The 21,197-nt window shown below is 42.4% G+C and overlaps 1 protein-coding gene across 1 annotated transcript in view; it reads left to right on the top strand.

Moving 5' to 3' along the window:
• Nucleotides 1-21,197, top strand: part of PDE6A (phosphodiesterase 6A) — a 75,670-nt gene that overhangs the window by 20,782 nt on the left and 33,691 nt on the right. The window contains exons 5-8 of the mRNA XM_052643183.1: nucleotides 2,193-2,267; nucleotides 10,067-10,131; nucleotides 15,291-15,357; nucleotides 19,228-19,275. Of these exons, the coding sequence (XP_052499143.1) occupies nucleotides 2,193-2,267; nucleotides 10,067-10,131; nucleotides 15,291-15,357; nucleotides 19,228-19,275 (255 nt within the window). The remainder of the gene's footprint in view (nucleotides 1-2,192; nucleotides 2,268-10,066; nucleotides 10,132-15,290; nucleotides 15,358-19,227; nucleotides 19,276-21,197) is intronic.

Raw genomic sequence — 21,197 nt, 5'->3', positions numbered from 1 at the left:
GAGTCCATTTTAAGGTGCTCAGTTTTTATTTTAAAAGATCAAAACACAGCTCTGAGCTGCAGCATTCTGCCCTCTGTTTCTTTTGAACTCTCCCTCAAAAGGGAAAGTCACATTTAAGTGAGAATATCCTGATTTAGTCATCCCCAATAGATGGAACAATCTAGCAATTAGAAGTGGGTTGGGTTGCCTATAATCACTCTAAGAACTGGTTCTCTTCCCCTCCCCTGCCACCTTGCCCTACCCTAGAGAGCTAAATTCTTAACTGAAGTATTGACTTTATGAAAAATGTCAATAAAGGCCATTGAATTGTACACTTAAGCTGGGCGAGTCACATGGTGTATGAATTATATCTCAGGAAGGCTGTTTAGAAATGAAAGAGAGACAGAGACAGAGGAAGGCAGGCACAAACATGCCCCACATTCCAGCCCACACTTTGTTGACATCTGCTTCTCCTCAGGACAGTCTTCAAAACCATGCAGTGTTTGACCTTGACAGTGTCAGCCTGATATCCTTCTTCTGGTCTCCTCTAACATTTGTGTTCTCTTTTTATTACTGTTTTGATTCTTACCCTGGCTACCTTACTAAAGTCACTCCAAGGCTTAGTTGTCTCCCCCATGAGATAGTAGTTTCCTCTGGGCATGAACCCTACCTTGTCTCTATCCAGCACGAAGCATGCTGTGGAGCTTAGGCAGGTCCCCAGCTCTCATTTTCACCCAGAACTGAATTGCTTCCTGTTGTCGATAGTCAAGAGGAAGAGTCCACCTGGGCAGAAGGGTGAGGATGTGAAATGTGAATTTCATGTGGACTTCATTTCCCATCTGCTTGCCCTCTGGATGGTATAAGAGCAGGCAAACCACCACAACAAGTATTTTCAAATGAGACAGAGAGAGTCCAAGAAGCAGAGCGGCTTGACATCCTGCCCATGGTAACCCAGAGTGAGTGGATCACTGTCTCTAAACACAGCAGGTAAGCGAACAGAGAGGCACTGGAGGACAGAGACCTCCTCCTCAGGCCCAGATCTGGCCCAACCCAAGTGTGCAGGAGCATGTGTTGTAGAAAAGCCAGAGGAGAAGCAGCAAAGAAGCCTGTGTGGCGTCCTGGTCAGTTTCTTCTCCTGGGGCTGCGTGACCATGCAGAGCCTTTGCTGACCCTTTTCTCTCCTCTCTCTGCCCCTGTCTTTGCCAGTTATCTTACATGTATCATCCTTTCCTGTTGAAGCTCAGATAAAGGTCTATCTGTCCATATTTGGCACCATTGTTTCTCTTTCCTTATTTGGAAAAAAAATTTTTTTATTATGAAAGCCATACATTTTATTAAGGAAGAATTGCTAAATAATCTCATTCCAATCCCCTCAAGGAAATCAATTGTTAATGCTTTGTTGTGAATTCTTTGAGAGCATTTTCTATATAGGGTTAAACCATTGGGGATCACATGATCTATGTATCTTTGTCACTTTACATTTTTTACTCATTGATGTATCATGGACATCTTTTTAATCAATACATACACATCTGTAATATGCTTGTTACTAGATGTCCCAAAATTGATTTAATAAGTCTCCTCCTTTCGAATACTTTGTCCTCAGTCACTAAGTCATATCCAACTCTTTGTGAACCTATGGAGTGTAGCCCTCCAGGCTCCTCTGTCCATGAGGCTCTCCAGGCAAGAATACTGGAGTGGGTTGCCATTTCCTGTCCCATGGGACTCTTCCTGACCTAGGGATCAAACCCATGTCTCCTGCATTGTAGGCAGATTCTTTACCATTGTGCCATCGTAGGTTTTTTCTAATTTTTCACCACTATAAATGATACTGTAAGCTATTGTTCTAGCTAAACATTTGATCACATGTTTAGCAGGTATGTAAGGTAAATTTCTTGGCCATAGAGTCCCCTTTCTCCTTCTCATGTCCCACAGCAGAGGAAGTATGCGGTTGCTCTTGCTCACCTCCCAATTCTTGGTTATTGATTAGACAGATCCAGTTCTGATGATACTGATATATTTCAAAGCACAGACATAATTGACTTTTTCCAAGTCTAGGGAATCTTGCAGCCCTGCCAAGCTTAGGTTCCACTGAGTTCTTCCCATCTTCCAAATTTCAGTGATAGATGACTCATCCAGGTGAGTCTGCTTTTCTTAATCTCCTTTTTTGATCTGCTTTCAAGACGCATAATTATTGTTTTTCTCAATCCTAGGAATTTTTTGACGTGTGGCCAGTCCTGATGGGTGAGGCTCCACCCTACGCTGGTCCCAGGACTCCGGATGGAAGGGTAGGTCTCCCTCTGGCCTGTTCAGTATGAACAAATGTTTAATGAAATATAATGTAAGACACTGTAGGCCCTGCTGAAGTTTCTCTACCGCTTAGGTATTTATCTCTTCTGGGTTGGGTCGTCACCTTTGAAATTATGGTAATTCCTCATGATTGCTCAAGCTCTGTATTTTGCAAGGTGTTTTAATATCTCCCTGGAGTTTCACAACAACCTGGTGGGACTGACAGAAGAGGAAAACTATTCTTATTCCATAGATGGGGAAAGAAGTCCAGAAAGATCAAGCAACCTGCTTAAGGATTCACTCAGCAGAACTGTAGACTATTAAAGCTATATGTAAATAATTCAGTGTATGTGAATAATCTCAAAATCTAATCTACATGTACACGTTGATAGCTGGAAGTTCATTTCCAGTCAATAGATAAATATGTTTAGCTATGAAAGTTTTTTAATTCTTTATTTCCAACAAATGTCTAGATTCTCAGATTCTTTTGAAAAGGTGGCAGATCATTCAAAACTGCACAGCTCCCCCACCCCCATCCCACAGGTTAAATTTGACTGGAGCTGAGTAGCAGCTGCCTCCTTGCAACCCGGGCTGAGCTCCCTAGTTTGCCACAGTCCCCCTGACTCCCTCTTGTGGACCCCTGGCTGCCTCCTCTCGTTTTGTTTCCATTAGGTCTCCCTTGGCATTTCAGTGTATGACCTCTGGCCTCCTACTATTGCTACATTTTAAAGATGAGACATAAACACTTTGGAGAAGCTGTAATGAAATATGTGGGGATGCAAAGATGAAGCAGGGTAAACAGACCTGGCACTCCAACGGCCTAGAGAACCTGTGGAATGACTTTAGCGGAGGCCACAGAGAATAAGTAAGCAGCATAGCTATATCCTGAACTGAGCTTTAGTCCAGTCATCTTCTCACAGAACCTTCCAGGCTGTCCGACATGGTACACCATTTCTGCTAGGAGGCCTGATTCCCCCTAGCCAACACTAACACTACCCAAAATAAAAGACAGTCTGCGTGTGTGTGTGTGTGAGACAGACTTTATTCAACCTTAATTCAAACTCTAGGTATTCAGAATTAACACCCTGCCTGTGAGCTTCATATACACACCAAAAAATATTTCAGCCTTGGAATAGACAATGTCTGCTGTGCTCTATCCAAAATGACCTTTATAATCTGCCGCTGTCCAGTTTCAGACTACTATTTTGCCCATACAGTTTCATGTTTTTATTTTGGAGGACTAAGTCTGCAAGTCTAACATCATGTGCTACTATCAGAAAACTGTTTGGGGACATTTTTCCTTTTTAAATACAGCTTGCTGTATTGGCATAGGTGAGATGTTACTACTGAGTTTTCATCAGATTCACATATGAGCTGGTTTTGTTTCTTCCAGAAATTTAGAATTTTAGGAACTAGGGTAGAGACCATTCTAGCTTTCAGACTCCACCAACCTCAATTAATTTCAGTTTCCTGGGCTGCTTTATGAGCTGAGCCCTGTGGTCAGAGGTCATCTCCAACTCCAGAAGGCCTAGAAAAATATCAGGCCCTATCTAACTTATCTGGTTCTTCACTCTTGAGGATCCCTATCTTCAAGATTGAACTGAAGATGGGGGAGAATACATATGTATATGTTTGACTGAGGCCATTTGCTGTCCAGTTGAAACTATCACATTGTTAATCGGCTATGCTGCTACTGCTGCTAAGTCGCTTCAGTCGTTTCCGACTCTGTGAGACCCCATAGATGGCAGCCCACCAGGCTCCCCCGTCCCTGGGATTCTCCAGGCAAGAACACTGGAGTGGGTTGCCATTTCCTTCTCCAATGCAGGAAAGTGAAAAGTGAAAGTGAAGTCGCTCAGTCATGTCCGACTCTTAGCGACCCCATGGACTGCAGCGCACCAGGCTCCTCCGTCCATGGGATTTTCCAGGCAAGAGTACTGGAGTGGGTAAATAAAAGGTTTTTGTGTTGTTGTTTTTTTTTTTAAAAAGATTGAACTGAAGAGGACATTTTCTCACTAAGCTCCAGCCTAAAAGGGATGCTCATCATCTGATCACTTCAGAAGCTTTAGTTTCACTGAGGTGACCAGCACATTCATGGGCAAAACTTTTCTTCCCCAAACCCTCCTCCACCTCATGCAGCAATGACTTAGTCCTTGCAAGAGTGTGAGATGTTAGGTTGCAATGGAAAAGGCCAGAAGACAAAGAACTTTGGTCTTAGTGGGTTGCTAGCCTGTAGGGTGAGCTTTGTCAAATAACCCCTTAGGGTCTCCACTTTCTCTTCTATGGAATGCTATCACCAAATTTATCTCCAAAGGCAGTCTGATGTTTAGGACACAGCTGGTGAGGAAAACACACAGAGGCCTGAGCCAGGGCCCAGACGCAGCAGGACAGGACTGGACAAAAGCAGATCTTCTGGAAAGAGCATAGGGTGAAGGGAAAAAGACTAAATTCAGGTCTCTGCTCCAGCAGCTGCCCGTGTAGCCTTGGGTACCTCTCTCAGCCTCCCCTTCCTCATCTGGAACACCCAGGTAATCAAGCTGACCTAATCAAGCTGACCTAGGCAGGCCATCGGAGAAGGCAATGGCACCCCACTCCAGTACTCTTGGCTGGAAACTCCCACGGACAGAGGAGCCTGGTAGGCCGCAGTCCATGGGGTCGCGAAGAGTCGGACACGACTGAGCGACTTTATTTTCACTTTTCACCTTCATGCACTGGAGAAGGAAATGGCAACCCACTCCAGTGTTCTTGCCTGAAGAATCCCAGGGACGGGGGACCCTGGTGGGCTGCCGTCTATGGGGTCACACAGAGTCGGACACGACTGAAGCGACTTAGCAGCTTAGCAGCAGGCAGGCCATGGTAGCTAAAGTGAATCACACTGACTTGGTAGGCATGGTAGGCACTCCGACAACCACAGCAATGTAAGTCTCACTCTCTGCCGGGCACTTCACCTGGAGTCTGTCATATACTCTTCTCATCAGCTTATGGAGGAGGTATCCAGGTAGCTCAGCGGTAAAGAGTCTGCCTGACAAGCAGGAGACATGAGTTCAATCCCTGGGTCAGGAAGATCCCCTGGAGAAGAAAATGGCAACCTACTCCAGTATTCTTGCCTGGGAAATCCCTTGGACAGAGGAGCCTGGCAGGCTACAGTCCGTGGGGCAAGAGTTGTATACGATTGAGCGACCAAACAACAACAACATTCTCTTTATGTCTATTGGATAGCAGAGGACATTAAAGGCTTAAAGGGGAAAAACCATTTACACAGTTTCAAACCCTGGATACTTTCATTTCAGGTAACTATCATTGCAATCATGCTCCTTAACATCCCCTGTTGCCTTCTAACATCACTCTCACAATTGATCTGCCATGTTCACGCTGGAAACACAGTTTCTGTCTGGATTTTGACCAAGTAACCTCCCTGAATCTTGGGTCTGAAGCTCTGCCGAAGCAGCTATACCTCACTTCATCTCCTTTTAAAAATAAAGCATTGTATGTGTGTGTGCTTTCATTATGAAAAACAGCTACATAGGCTTCATGAAAAAAACAAAAATGGCACTTCTTCTAAAACTGGTATATTTCCATGCATGATGATCTGGCTCTGGCTATATCTGGCTCTCTCAACGACCCTGTGTTACAGTGTCAGCTGCTTAGGTGCAAGGTGACAAAGGCCCTCATTGATGGCTTGGTTTTGATTTTCCAAAAGCGGGTGGACTCCTACATGAATATGGCCTTGAAAGTAACTTGGCTGAGCTACAGCGTGTGGAAAAAGTTTTATTTATCTAGAGAACACTGATTTTTCTGTTGCTGTCTGTGAAGGTAAAACTGAGTCTTACGTAAGTTTAAAAGAAAAAAGTCCGTCTCTCATCTTTCTGAAGGAACCTGGTAGAGACCTCTGGGTAGGGCAGTCTACCAGGCCCAGAGAGCCAGCAGGTTACCTGAGGAGCAGTGAACAGCCCAGGTCCAAGGACAGATGACCCTGAAGCAAGAAAGCCATCTCCCCAGCCAGAGGAAACAGCTCTGCCAAAGGCCCAACAGATTTCTAGAACTGCCCGTAGGATATGACTTCATAGTTTTAAAATGTTCTTAGCACAATTTGTTTATATTTACTGAAAAAGTAATACATGAGAACAGAGAAGAGCTCACACCGTACAAAAGGGCACAGTACAGAAATCTAGCCTGCCTTGAAGCAGCTAGGCAGCCACTATGAGTGGTCTATCTTTCTCAAATGTCTATGGATATTTCTGTATGCACATATACAAGCTGGGTTTGGAAAAGGCAGAGGAACCAGAGATCAAATTGCCAGCATTCATTGGATAATAGGGATTCCCAGGTGGCACTAGTGATAAAGAATCTGCTTGCCAATGCAGGAGACATAAGAGACAAGGGTTTGATCCCTGTATCGGGAAGATCCCCTGAGGGAGGGCATGGCAACCCACTCCAGTTATTCTTGCCTGGAGAATCCCATGGACAGACGAGCCTGAAGGGCTATAGTCCATAGGACTGCAAAGAGTTGGACATGACTGAGGCAACTTAGCACTGGATCATAGAGAAAGCAAGGGAATTCCAAAAAAAATCTACTTCTGCTTCATTGACTACACTTAAGCCTTTTTCTATATGGATCACAACAAACTGTGGAAAATTCTTAAAGAGATGGGAATACCAGACCACTTTACCTGCCTCCTAAGAAACCTGTATGCAGGTCAAGAAGCAACAGTTAGAAGTGGACATGGAACAATGGACTGGTTCAAAATTGGGAAAGGAGTACATCAAGGCTGTATACTGTTACCCTGCTTATTTAACTTTTAGGCAGAGTAATCCTGGGCTCAATGAATCACAAGCTGGAATCAAGACTGCCAGGAGAAATATCAACAACCTTAAATATGCAGATGATACCACTCTAATGGCAGAAAGTGATGAGGAACTGAAGAGCCTCTTGATAAGGGTAATAGAGAAGAGTGAAAAAGCTGGCTTAAAACTCAACATACAAAAAACTAAGATCATGGCATCCAGTCGCATCATTTCATGGTGAGTAGAAGGGGAAAAAGTAGAAGCAGTGACAAATTTTATTTTCTTGGGCTCCAAAATCACTTCAGATGGTGACTGCAGCCATGAAATTAAAAGATGCTTGCTCCTTGGAAAAAAAGCTATGACAAACCTAGACAGCATATTAAAAAGCAGAGGCATTACTTTGCTGACAAAGGTTCATATAGTCAAAGCTATGGTTTTTCTAGTAGTCAGGTATGGATGTGAGAGTTGGACCATAAAGAAAGTTGAACGCCAAAGAACTGACGCTTTCAAATTGTGGTGCTGGAGAAGACTTTTGACCGTCTCTTGGACTGCAAGATCATTCCAGTCAATCCTAAAGGAAATCAACCTTGAATATTCATTGTAAGGACTGATGCTAAAGCTGAAGCCCCAGTACTCTGGCCACCTGATACAAAAAGCCAACTCATTGGAAAGACCCTGATGCCTAGAAAGATTGAAGACAAAAAGAGAAGAGGGCAACAGTGGATGAGATGGTTAGATAGCATCACCGACTCAATGGTCATGAATGTGAGCAAAATCCAGGAGATAGTGAAGGACAGGAAAGCCTGGTGTGCTGCAGTCTGTGGGGTCTCAAAGAGCTGGACATAACTTAGTGACCGAACAACAACAAATGTATGTATTCCACCACCACCCCCCTTGACGAATGTGATGATTCTATTTTGTGCCTTACTTTTCCACCTGAGAATATTTGGCACCTTTCCCTATCAGCACAGATACAACTCTGGAGACAAGCACCCACTACGCACAGGCACTGTTTTTTAATCATCTCCAAGGGCTGGACATCAGCTATCTCTAGGCTTTTTAAAGCAGTCTGGCTGAGAGCCCTAGGTGGGGAAAACAATGCTTTTACCTACATTTGGGTATATATCTATAGGGTTTATTAGCATATGTAGAATTACTGAGTCAAAGAATATGTGCATTTTAATCTATAAGAGGCTATGCATGCTTACTATCCACCTACAGTCTCAGACTCAAAGCTGGAATGGGCTTTATGGATTCCCCAGTGCAGTGTTTTAAATTACCGGATTATCTTTAGAATTCTAGGTTTCCACAGTGGCTGCCTCAGCGAGGAGGGGTGAATGGGGCAATAGAGGACAGGCAGCGAGGGAGAACCCAGAGATGCAGGAGCTCGAGGTACCGGACTCTGCGCCCATCAGGGTGGCATTGCTTTCCTCTGCTTTCTAGGAGTAGGGCCTATGCTTTGTGAGGAGAAAGAGTTCTGCTACTTGATACCGACAATAAACAAGTACTACCCATCTTACAGCTGGGCCCAGAGAGGACATCAAGTGGAACCAAGACCAGAGCCTGAGTCTTTGCACTATAGATCTATTTCTGACTCCATTTCATCGTGCTGCAGGGGGCACCTGGCCTCCCCCTGCATGCTTCCCGCTGAAGGGAGTTCCTACCTACCCTGGAGCAGCCATGGGTGCCCTGAAAGGGCACAGTCACTGTAACTGCTTCCAATGCTGAGCATTGAGGGGCAGAGTGTCTCCTTCTCCCTCATGATCCTGCAGGTCACAATTGCCTATCAACTAGGTACCTTGACTAGATGAGGAATTTCTATTTGTGGAGGTTCTAGGTCAGGTGGCCTGAGTGGGCTCAGATATCTACATTTTAAATTCTAGGGCGATACTTCTCAAAATGCCTGGATTAAGGAATAATTTTTTAAAATTTCTAATTCATTTTGGACTAATACTTTTCAAGATATGATAAAGGTCTATATTTGAAAAAATTGTCTTCTAAAAATTTTAGAAGACATACAAAATGTTGTCTTTTAAAAAATTATTAGTTTCAGCAGACATAACATAACTCAGTCAAATTGCTGTAAAACTTTCTAAACGCTGACTGCCAATTTCTGCTTTTATCTCATCATGGAATAGTAATAAATAGTGTAGACACTGGTACCAATCCAGAGACCACACTTTGAGTAACCTTGTTCTAGGTGAGGGTGATATGGAGAGGAACACACTATTTAAGCCGATGACCCTTAAGTGACACAGCAGAAAGAGCTCTCGGCCTGGAGTCAAGGGCCTAGGTTCTAATCCTAGTTCACTGTCTTATAATAAATGTGTCCTCTCCCCTCTCTGGGTCTCAGCTTTTGAATTTGTAAAATGCTAACATGCCTACCACATGTAGGTGTTTAGACATTTTAATAAGGTAATGGATTTTTCCCCAATTACATTTTTCATGTAATTGAGCAGATCTACTGTAAGAGAATGGGGGTTTTAATGGTGCAAGGAGGCAGGAAGGAGGGAGGAGGTGGAAAGTGAGTGGGACGCATAGGGCATGATTGGGAAGGCAAGTCTGAAACAGCTGACGAAGTAGAGAGGAGCTGAGTGAAGGAGGAAGGGGCTGTGACCGTGAAGCTGACTCCGCATGGAGGATAGCGGGGTTAATGATGATGCTAATGGGATAGGAGCCCCCTTCCATCTTCTCTCACTAGACTCCAGCAGTAATCTTTTCTCCTTGTACTGAACCCCCAGGCCCCCTCGGAACACTTCCTACTCCTTTTTGAAGCCCCAGATCCCAGCCCCTGCCTGGCCACTGTGAGCTGGCTCCAGGGAAGAGCAGGATGAATCTTGAGACTCAGCTGACAGTGAACTCCAGGGGCACTGGGACACGGCCTCAGAGGGCCAGGCCAGTGCTTCTGGAAAACCACAGGGCACAGGGGAAAGAACAAAGCCTTTCTCAAGGACATACTCCTGCTGGAGTTCTGTCTCAGACTCTGAAAGTATATATTTCTCTCTCTTCTGCCTAGGAAATCAACTTTTACAAGGTAATTGACTACATCCTGCATGGCAAAGAAGACATCAAAGTCATCCCGTAAGTCTCTTCTCCAAACGTGCAGAATTGCAGGCGCATTAGTGTCCATAACACACTCATTCAAAAATCAACGCTAACCAAACCCAAGAAGGCCACACACTCAGGCAGAGCAACAAAGAGACAATGCGGAAGGGTGGGAAAGATCATGCAGGCTGGAAAATGAGGCTGGATTCTTAGTCAGCTGCTGTGAGTTCAAATCCCAAGTCCAGTTTAGTAAGTGGCCTCTCTGTGGAATGAGACCATGGATCTGATCAGTGCTTTTCAATGGTTTTCTGTGGAGGCACATCTGGGGCCTAAGGCAGAGGGTGAGGGAAAGGCAGGAAGTTAGCAAAGGAAGTGATTCAACCCCCAGGGAAGGCTTACTCTCTAGTGTCTGTTTTTTTTTTTTCTGGTTGTACCATGTGGGGTCTTAGTTCTCCAGAGACTGAATCTGCTCCCTCATCAGGGACAGCTCAGAGTCCTAACCACTAGACAACCAGCGAATTCCCCTCTAATGTCTTATGTGATCAAGGAGGATAATGAAAAGGCTGAAATCCCAGAGGGTGAGGCCTACCTACAGGTGGTGGGGCCTCAAAGTCCATTTTAAGATTCCAACAGTCAAGAAAGTTTTGCATGTAAGCTTGAACTTTTTGGCCAGGAGAGCACGCCCCAAAACTCAGTTGGCTTTTTACCTATTCGAATCCTCTGTGAGTGCCAGGAGCCATGCCCACAGTTCTATCTGAGGCTTGGCACTTTCCCAAGTGAACTTCAGACTCCTTGAGGCCAGAATCAGCCTCGGTGGAGAGCCTCACCTTTCCTCCCATTTCTGGTTCAAATGAAGAGATTTATTGCAAGTCACCTCAATCCTTAAACAGTGGGTGTGAGAGGTCTCAACTGTTGTCAAAGAATTTTGATAACGCTGTCACTCAGATAACCCAGTTCTCTGGTTTATCTTTTCCTGATGAGGGATGAGAGATTGCTTTAAGTTCCGGAGTTTCTGAGTTTTCTCTGTTCAGTCCTATTTACACAACAACTAAGTCTTTTCTAAATTCATTTCTTTTTGTTTTTTTTTTTTCTTGTCAACGGCATACTCTGCCCCCATCCTGTTTTCTGACCCCTTCTCTAGAGGTGCCGGTTTATCAGACTCATTGTCTGTGTTCAGAGTTATCACAGGTCCCAGCATTCCCCATCTCACCACTTCTCACCAAGCATCACATCCTCTAGTCTCTGATAACATCCACCTCGCTGCCTTCTACAGTGGGGCTGTATCCACACTGAATTTAATACAAATTCCCAGAAGTAACTTCAAGAGATTATACTATGATGCAACACCAAAACAAAAAGCAGCTTTGAATGGCACAAAGAGACAGGGGAAAGATGTGAGGTGTGATAAACCCTGAATCTAGATGCCAGGAGAGCTCTGTCGATATTCATGCAGAATTTCAAGTTCATAAAGCTTTGTATCACAGATTGACTGGCAGAATATTATCTTTCTCAGGTGCGTATAAGAAACGGTTCTTGGGAATTTCCTGGAAATCCAGGGGTTAGGACTCTGCACTTGCACTGCAGGGCTCAGGCAGTTTAGATCCCACAGGCTGGGTTCTTCTAAGAACGGATGAGTTCCAAGATATATTGATATATGAAGAAGTACCATATATCCTCTTTACAAGAGACCTATCTAAAAGATCATACAGAGAAAATGAAAGAATGAACAAAAGATATGCCTCGAAAATGATAATCAAAAGAAAACTGATGTAACTATGTTACTATCAGATTAAAATAGGTGTCAAGGTACACATTAGTGAAGATAGTCACTTCTTAATGATAAAGGGGTCAATTCAACTTGACTTTCTGGGAAGAATTTACAAATGTGTATATGCTTAATAACGTGGCCTCAAAAAGAAAGAAAAAACTGACAGAAACTTAAGAATTTATGGACAAATTCATGTTTGCTAATTGATACAGCAGACTAAAATAAACAGAATAGAGAATATTTAAATAATTACCAAACAATCTCATGGATATATACATTAATAAAACATGACATCTCACACCCGAACTATAGAACACTCAGTCTTTTCAAGAATACTTGTTTCTTTATGATAACTGGTGATATAACAGACCATAAAACAAACCTCAAATGATTGAAATCATACAGAAATGTCCTCTAGTCACAATGAAAATATGCTAGAAACTAATAACAAAGAGCTAATTAGGAAAAAAAATCTTCATATGCTTGGAAACTAGAAACTACTTTTATTAAAAAAAAAAAGGAATACACTTCCATATGATCCATGGGTAAAAGAAGAACTCAATGGAAATTATTATATTTTCTGAACTGAAAAGAACAACAATATCACATGATATGTTATAAAACCAATGTGATGCAGTGAAATCATACCTAAGGTGAAATTTACAGTATTACACTTTCATACTAGAAAATAAAAAATAAAGTAATAAACTGTGTACCAAAATTATATCAGCCAGGGTCCCAACAGATACTAGGTGTCACGTTTAAATCAGGGTATTTCGGGACTTCCCTGGTGGTCCAGTGGCTCAGACTCTACGCTCCCAATGCAGGGGGCCTGTGTTCGATCCTGGTCAGGGGACTAGATCCCACATGCCGCAACTAAAAGTTTGAATGCTGCAACTAAAGATTCTGTGTACCACCACTACGACCAAGCACAGTCAAAAAAATTTTTTAATCAGGGTAAATCAAGGAGGGTTTATTTACAAAGGGATGAATTACAGAGGTGTGTGTGTGTGGAATGAAGGAAACCAACCACTAGAGAATATTTTAGTAGTAAAGTTGTAAGCACTTCTGGGCCCCAAGGAAATTTCTAGAATGTGGTGAGGGGAAACCGTCATGTAGAGCAGGCCATCATTAGAGAAGTGCAGACAAAACAAACTCAGAGCAACGCTGTCGGGGGAACCCAAGGAAATAAATAGCCTGATCTTCCTGTTCTACCGCCCTGTAGTTTTGGCCAGGTCTCCCCTTCAGTTTAAACTCAGTCAGAAGCTAGAAGGCCAGACACCCTGTTGATGAAATCCACACAGACTGGCCTCCCGTGACAGGGAGGAGCAGGTTGGAAGTGGCTCTGGAAGGGCAGATAGGAGCTATCCATCACATGATCTCAAGAAACTAACAACAAACAAGCATACCCTTCCAAAATAATAAAGATAAGCTCAGAAATTAATTAAATGTTAACAAAATATTGAACAAATGCCAAAAGTTTTTTTCTTGGACAGATTAATAAAATTGGTGAATTTCTGGCAAGACTGAGCAAGAAAAATAGGAACTCGAATGAACTGTATTAGAAAGGAAAAGGGGAATAACCACAATCGTACAGACACTAACAGGATACCATAAAAGGATATTATGCCCAGAATATTTTAAATCTAGATGAAAGAGGCAAATTCCTATAAAAATAAAACCTACTAAATATAAATCACAAAAAAATAGAAAATCACAATAGTCTTATAACAGTAATTAAAACCCTTCCACAAAGACATTTCAGGCTCACATGCCTTCAGAGATGAGTTTTACTAAATATTTAAGGAAGAAATAACACAATTCTCATACAAATTATCCAAGAGAATAGAGAAAAAAGAAGTGACTAGTATAAACTTGACAACAAAACTCAACAAAGTCTGTATGAAAGAGGAAAATTCATACCAAGCTTACTTGTGAACCTAGATGCAAAGATCCTAAAAAAATTTTAGCAGATAATAACTAAAAAGGGTTATACATCATGACCCAATTGAGTTTATTCCAGGAATGCAAGGCTAACATTAGAACAATTAATCTATAAAATCTGTCACATTAACAGAAACATGTTATAATTATTTCCATAGAGAACTTTATTAACCTTAAAAAGTATATTTTTTTAATGTCTGAAAATACTAAAGCATTGACAGAGACATGGAGCAAAGGCAACTCTAATATACCACCAATGGTAGTGCAGATTGGATTTTAGAAAACAATTTGGCTTTCTCAAGTAAAGTTGAGATATGCACATCTTATGACCCAGTATTTCTACTCCAGAAATACCACGTGGAACTGAGAGCACGCATATACCAGAGAGTTGGAAGCAGCAATATTCATATTAGACTCACACTAAGGGGAATGTCCATCAACAGTTGAATGCATAAATTATATACAAGCTTACAAGGAAAAATCGTTTAAGTCTATCAAACAAATGAATTATAGCAACATGAAAAAGAAGTCCAACAAAATAATGCATGTACATTGCATGAGTCTACCTGAATGAAGTTGAAAAATATGTGAAACAGGGCACAGGAAACCAGGTGGTAAAGCTCCACAGAAAGCAAGAATCCTAAAGCTGGGACAACCATTCCCTTTGGGGTTCAGGAGAAGGTTGTGAGTGGGAGGGGCAGGTTAGGGATTTCCAAGATGCCGGCAGGTTGTTTGAGTTTCATAGGTATAGTTCCATAGGTGTTCACTTCCAAACAACTGAAGTTCTTAATACATTTTTCTATGTATTTTTAGCAATAAACAAGTAAAAATATGCCATATAAAATAAATATATAAGTCTAAATTGTGATATTGCTGTGTATGTTAGTCACTCAGTCGTGTCTGACTCTTTGCAATCCCATGGACTGTAGCCTGCCAGATTCCTCTGTCCATGGAATTTTCCAGGCAAGAATACTGGAATGGGTTGCCATTCCCTTCTTCATGGGATCTTTCTGATCCAGGAATCAAACCTGGGTCTCCTGCAATGCAGGCAGGAGAGTCACTGGGAATCTGAGTCACTTGGGAATGAGGGATAAATAAGTATGTAAAGCTCCTAGCTTAGTGCTTGGCATGTGGTAGCAGCTCATCGTAGGTGGGTTTCCCTCACTCTATACAGTATTGAGCAACTCACTCTACATAAGGACTGGTTGAGGGAAATGATGGCATCCGGTTTTTCTCAGCAGCCAATAACCATCTGTTGGATCAATTTGTCTCTTAGAGAGCATGAAATCCATAAAACTGATTTATGACTTTTTTTCAGTGTCTACATTTGGACATTAAGACGCTTAGCCAAGATTTGGGGCTTGATCTTGGTGGGGGTGGTACTTGGAGCCACCAGAGGGAAGAGGGAGGGTAAGATCCAGTTTCAAGTTTTTAGTCCATCTGTCCCCACCTCAAAAGTCACCACTGTCTTTGGTCTTGACAGGAATCCACCTCCAGACCACTGGGCTTTAGTGAGCGGTCTCCCCACTTATGTTGCCCAAAATGGCCTGGTAAGTAATATAATGTTGAAGGGGGAGGGTTTTGAATCAGTTTTTGAATCATTCTTCTTAATGTTGAAGAGTGAAGGGATTTCAGATCAAGAGAGTGGGAAAAACTATGGGAAGTATGGATCTCTCAAAGCCTGATTCTCTTGTTTCTCAACTCACCTAATGGCTGGGCCAAGGGGATGTGCAGAGAATTGACATTTAAAGAAACATGAGACACAGAAGTGTAAGTCTCCCTGACAACCAAAGATACTTATGCTAATATCAGGGATAATGTCATGACTGGCTGGTCCACGAGGCTCACCACAGAGCAAGACCCAGCCTCTTATCCCAGAGACCTGGTTGCCCCTCCCAAGGCCCCATTCCTGCCACATTTCTAACCACACAGCGGAGCTCAAATGCTCTGTCTCCCACATGCCCTACCCACAGGGTCCAGGGGAGAGTGACAGCATCCCCTGCCCTCGAGAGAAGGGCCATGGGTGTTAGCAGCACATCACCCCCAAATTTGAGGCTGCTCATCTCTGTATCCTTTCCCAGGCACACACTACACAGTGCTGTTCATGTATCAGGGTGTTTATTTATTGGGCATTCCTGTGTGCCAGGTGCTGCAGTTGGCTGTGGGGATACAAAGATAGATGAATCAAATAATTTCTGTCCTGAAGATCACCATCAAATGAGAGATATCTTTATGAACAGATGTTTATATTATAATGCAATAGGGTCACAATAGAGATATACATGATATATTCTAGGAACACAAAGGCGGGGGGCGGAGCATCTAAACCAGCCTTTACTTTCCAGGGTGTTTCGGTATGAGTTGAGTTTTAAAATAAATAGGGGTAAGGCAGGTAGGGACCAGGAAGCAACATAGTGGAGAAAACAACAAGGGCCAACAACTCTAGCTTGGAGATTGGGAGAAACATGGTGTGTGCAGTTTGGAGTAGCTGGAGTGTTAGGTTTGAGACAGGAAGATGGCAAGAGATGAGGCTTGAGAGGGACAAAGGGAGGGGCCAGATGACAGCAGCTTTGGATGCTAGATCAAGAGGGTGGAACTTTAATCCACAGGTGACAGGTTTTTAAGTAAGAGGTTGACACAATAAATTTCATTTTAGAAAGAAAATTCTGAAAGCTCCCTGGAAAATAGATCTGGAGAGACTTAAGATTGGAAGCAGAGAGAAAAGAATGTCGTCACAAACAAGAGCTGATGAACATCTCAACAAAGGCAGAGGCAGTAAAGAACAGTAAACAGCCACAGCGTGCTGATGATAAGCCAGGCAGTAAATACATTTGGTCATTTAATACTCACAACTCAAACAAAGATGAGGTGGAGAGAGGAAGATCAGAACTCAGATCTAACAGTGGAGGGCTTTGTGACTGATTGTGAGCAGAGAGACAGGGAGAGGAGAGTCAAAGCCAGCTTCAGATTTCTAGACTGGATGGATAATGCTGCCACCAGGTTGGGATGTTACCTGCTGAGATCAGTTTCAGGTAAGGTGTGACAGAGACTTTTTTCAAGAGTAGGTGTCCAGCAAGTAGCTAGAGAGATGACTCTGCTGCTGTGGAGCTAGATAAGGGATGAAGATGGAGATTTGTGTCAACAAAAGGTAGAGATTCATACTGACTACAATCCAGAAGATAATATGGTAGAGAAAATATTATAATCCTTGACCATTTTGCACCCAGTAGCAGATGGTACTTGAAACCATGAGTGTGGATAAAGTTACCAGGGAGAGTGAGAGGAACTCAATTCGGATATTGGAGGATGCCAACATTTAAAGACTGGGTGGCGGAAGAAGAGTGTGTGAAGGAAAATTGGTAGAAGGGTTCAGAAGTGTCTGGAGACCCAGGAGTGGGTACTGTCATGGAAACCAAGGGAGTGGAAAATTTCAATAGAGAGAGTACCAAATGCAACTAAAGTGATCCAGTGAGATAAGAGCTGAAAATCCCCATTGGGTTTGGCAATTAGGAGGTCATTGACATCCCTAATAAGAACAGGCTTGGTGGTAAGGTGGCGGGATAGGGGGGTGGGGACAGAAACCAGCAGGTGGTCTTCTGAGGTGTGGGTGGGTAATGAGAAAGTAGAGAATGCAAGAGAAGAAAGAGAAAACCTGGACGGTTACTACTGGATAGGCCAAAAAGTTCATTTAGGTTTTCTGCAACATCTTATGGAAAAATCTGAACAGTGGCCCCATGGGCAGGGCTCTGGAGGGATCAGATAAGTATCACTGGCGCAGTAGAGTAAACTGGCCTAGCTGTCAGGAGAGAAATTTTGCAACATGCAACCAGAGCTACAGCACTTTTTATTTCTTCATCTGCTGTGACATTTATACCACAAGGAAAAACTCTTGCCCAGCAAAACAAATATAATCATTTCAAAGATGTTTACAGTAGCATTATTTTCATTAATTAAAAACTGGACATAATCCAATCTGAACAAAAGGGGGAAAGAAAATGGGACACCTTACTATAAAGCTACAGTAACCAGAACAGTATGGTGTCAGTACAAAGACAGACTTATAGATCAATGGAACAGGATAAAAAGTCCAGAAATACACCCACAAGCTATGGCCAATTAATCTACAACAAAGAAGGCAAAAATATACAATGGAGAAAAGACAGCCTCTTCAGTAAGTGGTGCTGGGAAACTGGACAGCTATGTGTAAAAGAGTGAAATTAGAACATTCTCTGACACCATGTACAAAAATAAACTCAAAATGAATTAAAGACCTAAATGTAGGACCAGACTCTATAAAACTCCTAGAGGAAAACAGAGGCAGACCACTCTCTGACATAAATCACACCAATATCTTTTTAGATCCACCTCACAAAGAAAAGCAAATAGAAGCAAAAATAAATAAATGAGACCTAATTAAACTTAAAAGCTTTTGTGTAGCTAAGGTAACCACAAACAGAACAAAAAGAAAACTCACAGAATAGAGAAAATATTTGCAAAGTAACCAACAAAGGATTAATCTCCAAAACTTACAGAAAGTTCATACAGATCTATATCCAAAAGAAAGGACGACGCAATCAAAAACTCAGCAGAAGATTCTAAACAGGTATTTCTCCAAAGAAAGTATACAGATGGCCAAAAACATATGCTCAGCATGATTAATTATTAGATAAATGCAAATCAAAACTACAATGAGGTTATCACCTCACACTAGTCAATACGGCCATCATCAAAAAGTCTACAAACAATAAATTAGATTCCACATATAAGTGATTATATGTGATACTACAAAGCACATGCTATCAGGTATGTATGGAATCTAAAGAAAGAGACACAAATGAACTTATACACAAAGCAGAAACAGACTCATAGACTTAGAAAACAGACTTATTGTTACGTAAAGGGGAAAGGTAGTGGGCGGGGGGAGGGATAAATTCAGAGGTTCAGATTAATATATATACTCTACTATATATAAAATAGATAATCAACAGTGATTTACTGTATAGCAGAGGGAACTCTACACATACTCCGTAATAACCTATATGGGAAGAACATCTGAAAAAGAATAGGTCTATGGATATATAACTTAAAAATGAAATATGAAAAAAAAGCTAATGTAAAAAAAGAAAATGGGACACTATACAGCTTTTAAAAATGACAAACTGTAGCCTTAACTTTCTCAAAGCTTAGAAATGACTCAGAAGTAAGGCAAATGGTAAGAAGTCATGTTTATAAGGCAGCTTTCCTGTTCAGGAACCTCAGTTAATAATTCAAAACCATCATGAGAATGTCTACCTAATGAAAAGAATGTGAGTGCCGTGGGGCAGGGATGTGGTATTTTTGAAAATAGCATGCCCAGTGCCCTCGATGTGTACTCTATCAAGTCTAAGCAAAACTTCATTATTCCTCTTCACGGCTTTCAGATTTGCAACATCATGAACGCACCTGCAGAGGACTTTTTTGCATTCCAGGTAAGTCATTTTTCATTTGCTCTCTTAGTTATATGGTATTTTTCCCTGCAAGGAGGATTAGAATACATTAAAATCCATCTACTTTATTGGGAAGCAATCTCAATAAAGTGAAAATGTGAGTGGAAAAAAGTCATGTGACAATGGAAGTGGGGAGAGAATTAATTTGGTGAATGCCAAGGTTCCATTTGGTTTTAAGGTTTATAGCCTTTGCTTTCTGGCCTCGGGACCTTTGCTTATGCAGTTCTCTCTCTCACTACCATCTCTTGCCCAGATGCCCTCTGCCCTTCAATGACAGACTCAATGCTATGAAACTTTTATGAAGTTTTATTCTGCTTCCCCTGGCTGAGTATCATTTCTGTCTCCTTAAGATGATCACAGAATATTGTTTAGTATTCCATTTGATGTCATCTGTGTGTCTTTTTAAAAAACTGTTTGTGGAGGGCACGGTCTGGGCCAGGCATTGGCACAGTGCCACACTGGCTACAGAGGTGGACCAGACAGGTATGGTCTACGTTTGCCAGGAGCTCATGATCGCATGGGGAGAGAGACATGTGGCGTGCTGGCCAGGAGGAGGGTAGAGGGGGAATCTCAGGGGGGCCTGAGTTCATCCAGAAGGAATCAAGGAAAGCGTCCTTGAGAAAGCACATTTGGACAGTAAAAAATGAAGAGAGGACTGCAGGAAAGAGAAGGCTTGTGGAAGGAAGAGTAGACCGTGAGCCTGAGGGGAGAGTGGCAAGAGGAAATTCTAGAGAGGGAGACAGAGGCCAGGCCACCCAGGGCCCGGAAGGCCATGCCAAGGAGTTTGTCGTCGTCACTCCATTTCCCTTACCTCATATTTTATGCTCCTTCCTTGCCTTTTAGACTAATTCTTCTTGGCAAAATATTGGCTTCCTTAGGTCAAAGGTTGTGGCTTATCTTTCTTAACATCTTCAGCTGCAGGTGCCCCGTCAATATTTTGAGTTTAGCATGCTAGATACACAGAAAACAAATCATGAGCGGTCAGAAAATAATGAAGAAGGAAATAAAAGTGACTCAGATAAAAATTAGTGGCTTACGTGTTTACTCCTTAAAGAAGATTATGAAAAACCTTGGAGAGAATATCCCTCCAAGGTTAAAACTCTATGTCTTGTGTTGTGATGTTGACCATATCAGTATGACAAGGCTGATTGTTGCTGAGAGTTGCTACCATGATTATAACCAAAAGAGAACTTGGTCTTTACCCAAGTCACCTGATTACAGTTTACTCATATTCATAAATCAAATCTGATCCTGTTTTTAGATCATAGTCTTCTATCTCCACAAAGTAGCCCAAGTGATGTTTTTAAAAAACATAGGTTGTCTCAAATAACTTCTCTCCTTAAAAATCTTTAATGCTTTCCCATTTCACTCTTGATAAAATCTGCCTCCTTATCAGGGCCTTCAGAGGGAAAGGACTCCCCCAAGGTGAGGAAGAGAGTGGGGAGGAAGGCAGGCCTTAAACTCGTTTCCTGACTGACAGCCCTGCGCCCTTTGGACTCTGTTCTTCATCCCTCTGGAGTCACTCTCCTACCAGGTGCTAAGTGCCAGTGTTACAGAAATAATAACAACCGTCATCTTTCCACCTTCAAAACCTGTGAACACCTGAGCTGGAAGACCCTCCGACTCCAGGAAACCTTTCTTGACTTCCTTCCCTTCCCTGGCTCCCACAGTACCTGAGAGAACTTCCTGCGTGCCATCTGATGGCCTCCTTACCTTCCAGATGATGGGCAACTTGAGAACAACACCTGTGCCTTACTTGCCTTGGTCTCCTCAGATTCTAGCTCTTGCACGTTGTAAAACACTTGATAAATCTTTAATGAATCAGTGGGAAAAGAGCCTAGAAAGTATCTGGTCTAGTTATTTCCATTTCTATAGATGATGGCAGTGGGGGTGAAATAGGAAAT

Source organism: Budorcas taxicolor, chromosome 7 (genome assembly GCF_023091745.1).
Source record: "Budorcas taxicolor isolate Tak-1 chromosome 7, Takin1.1, whole genome shotgun sequence".
Classification (NCBI taxonomy): Eukaryota; Metazoa; Chordata; class Mammalia; order Artiodactyla; family Bovidae; genus Budorcas; species Budorcas taxicolor.
The sequence above is the reverse complement of the archived record's forward strand: the minus strand, read 5'-3'. Positions and strand labels throughout refer to the sequence as shown.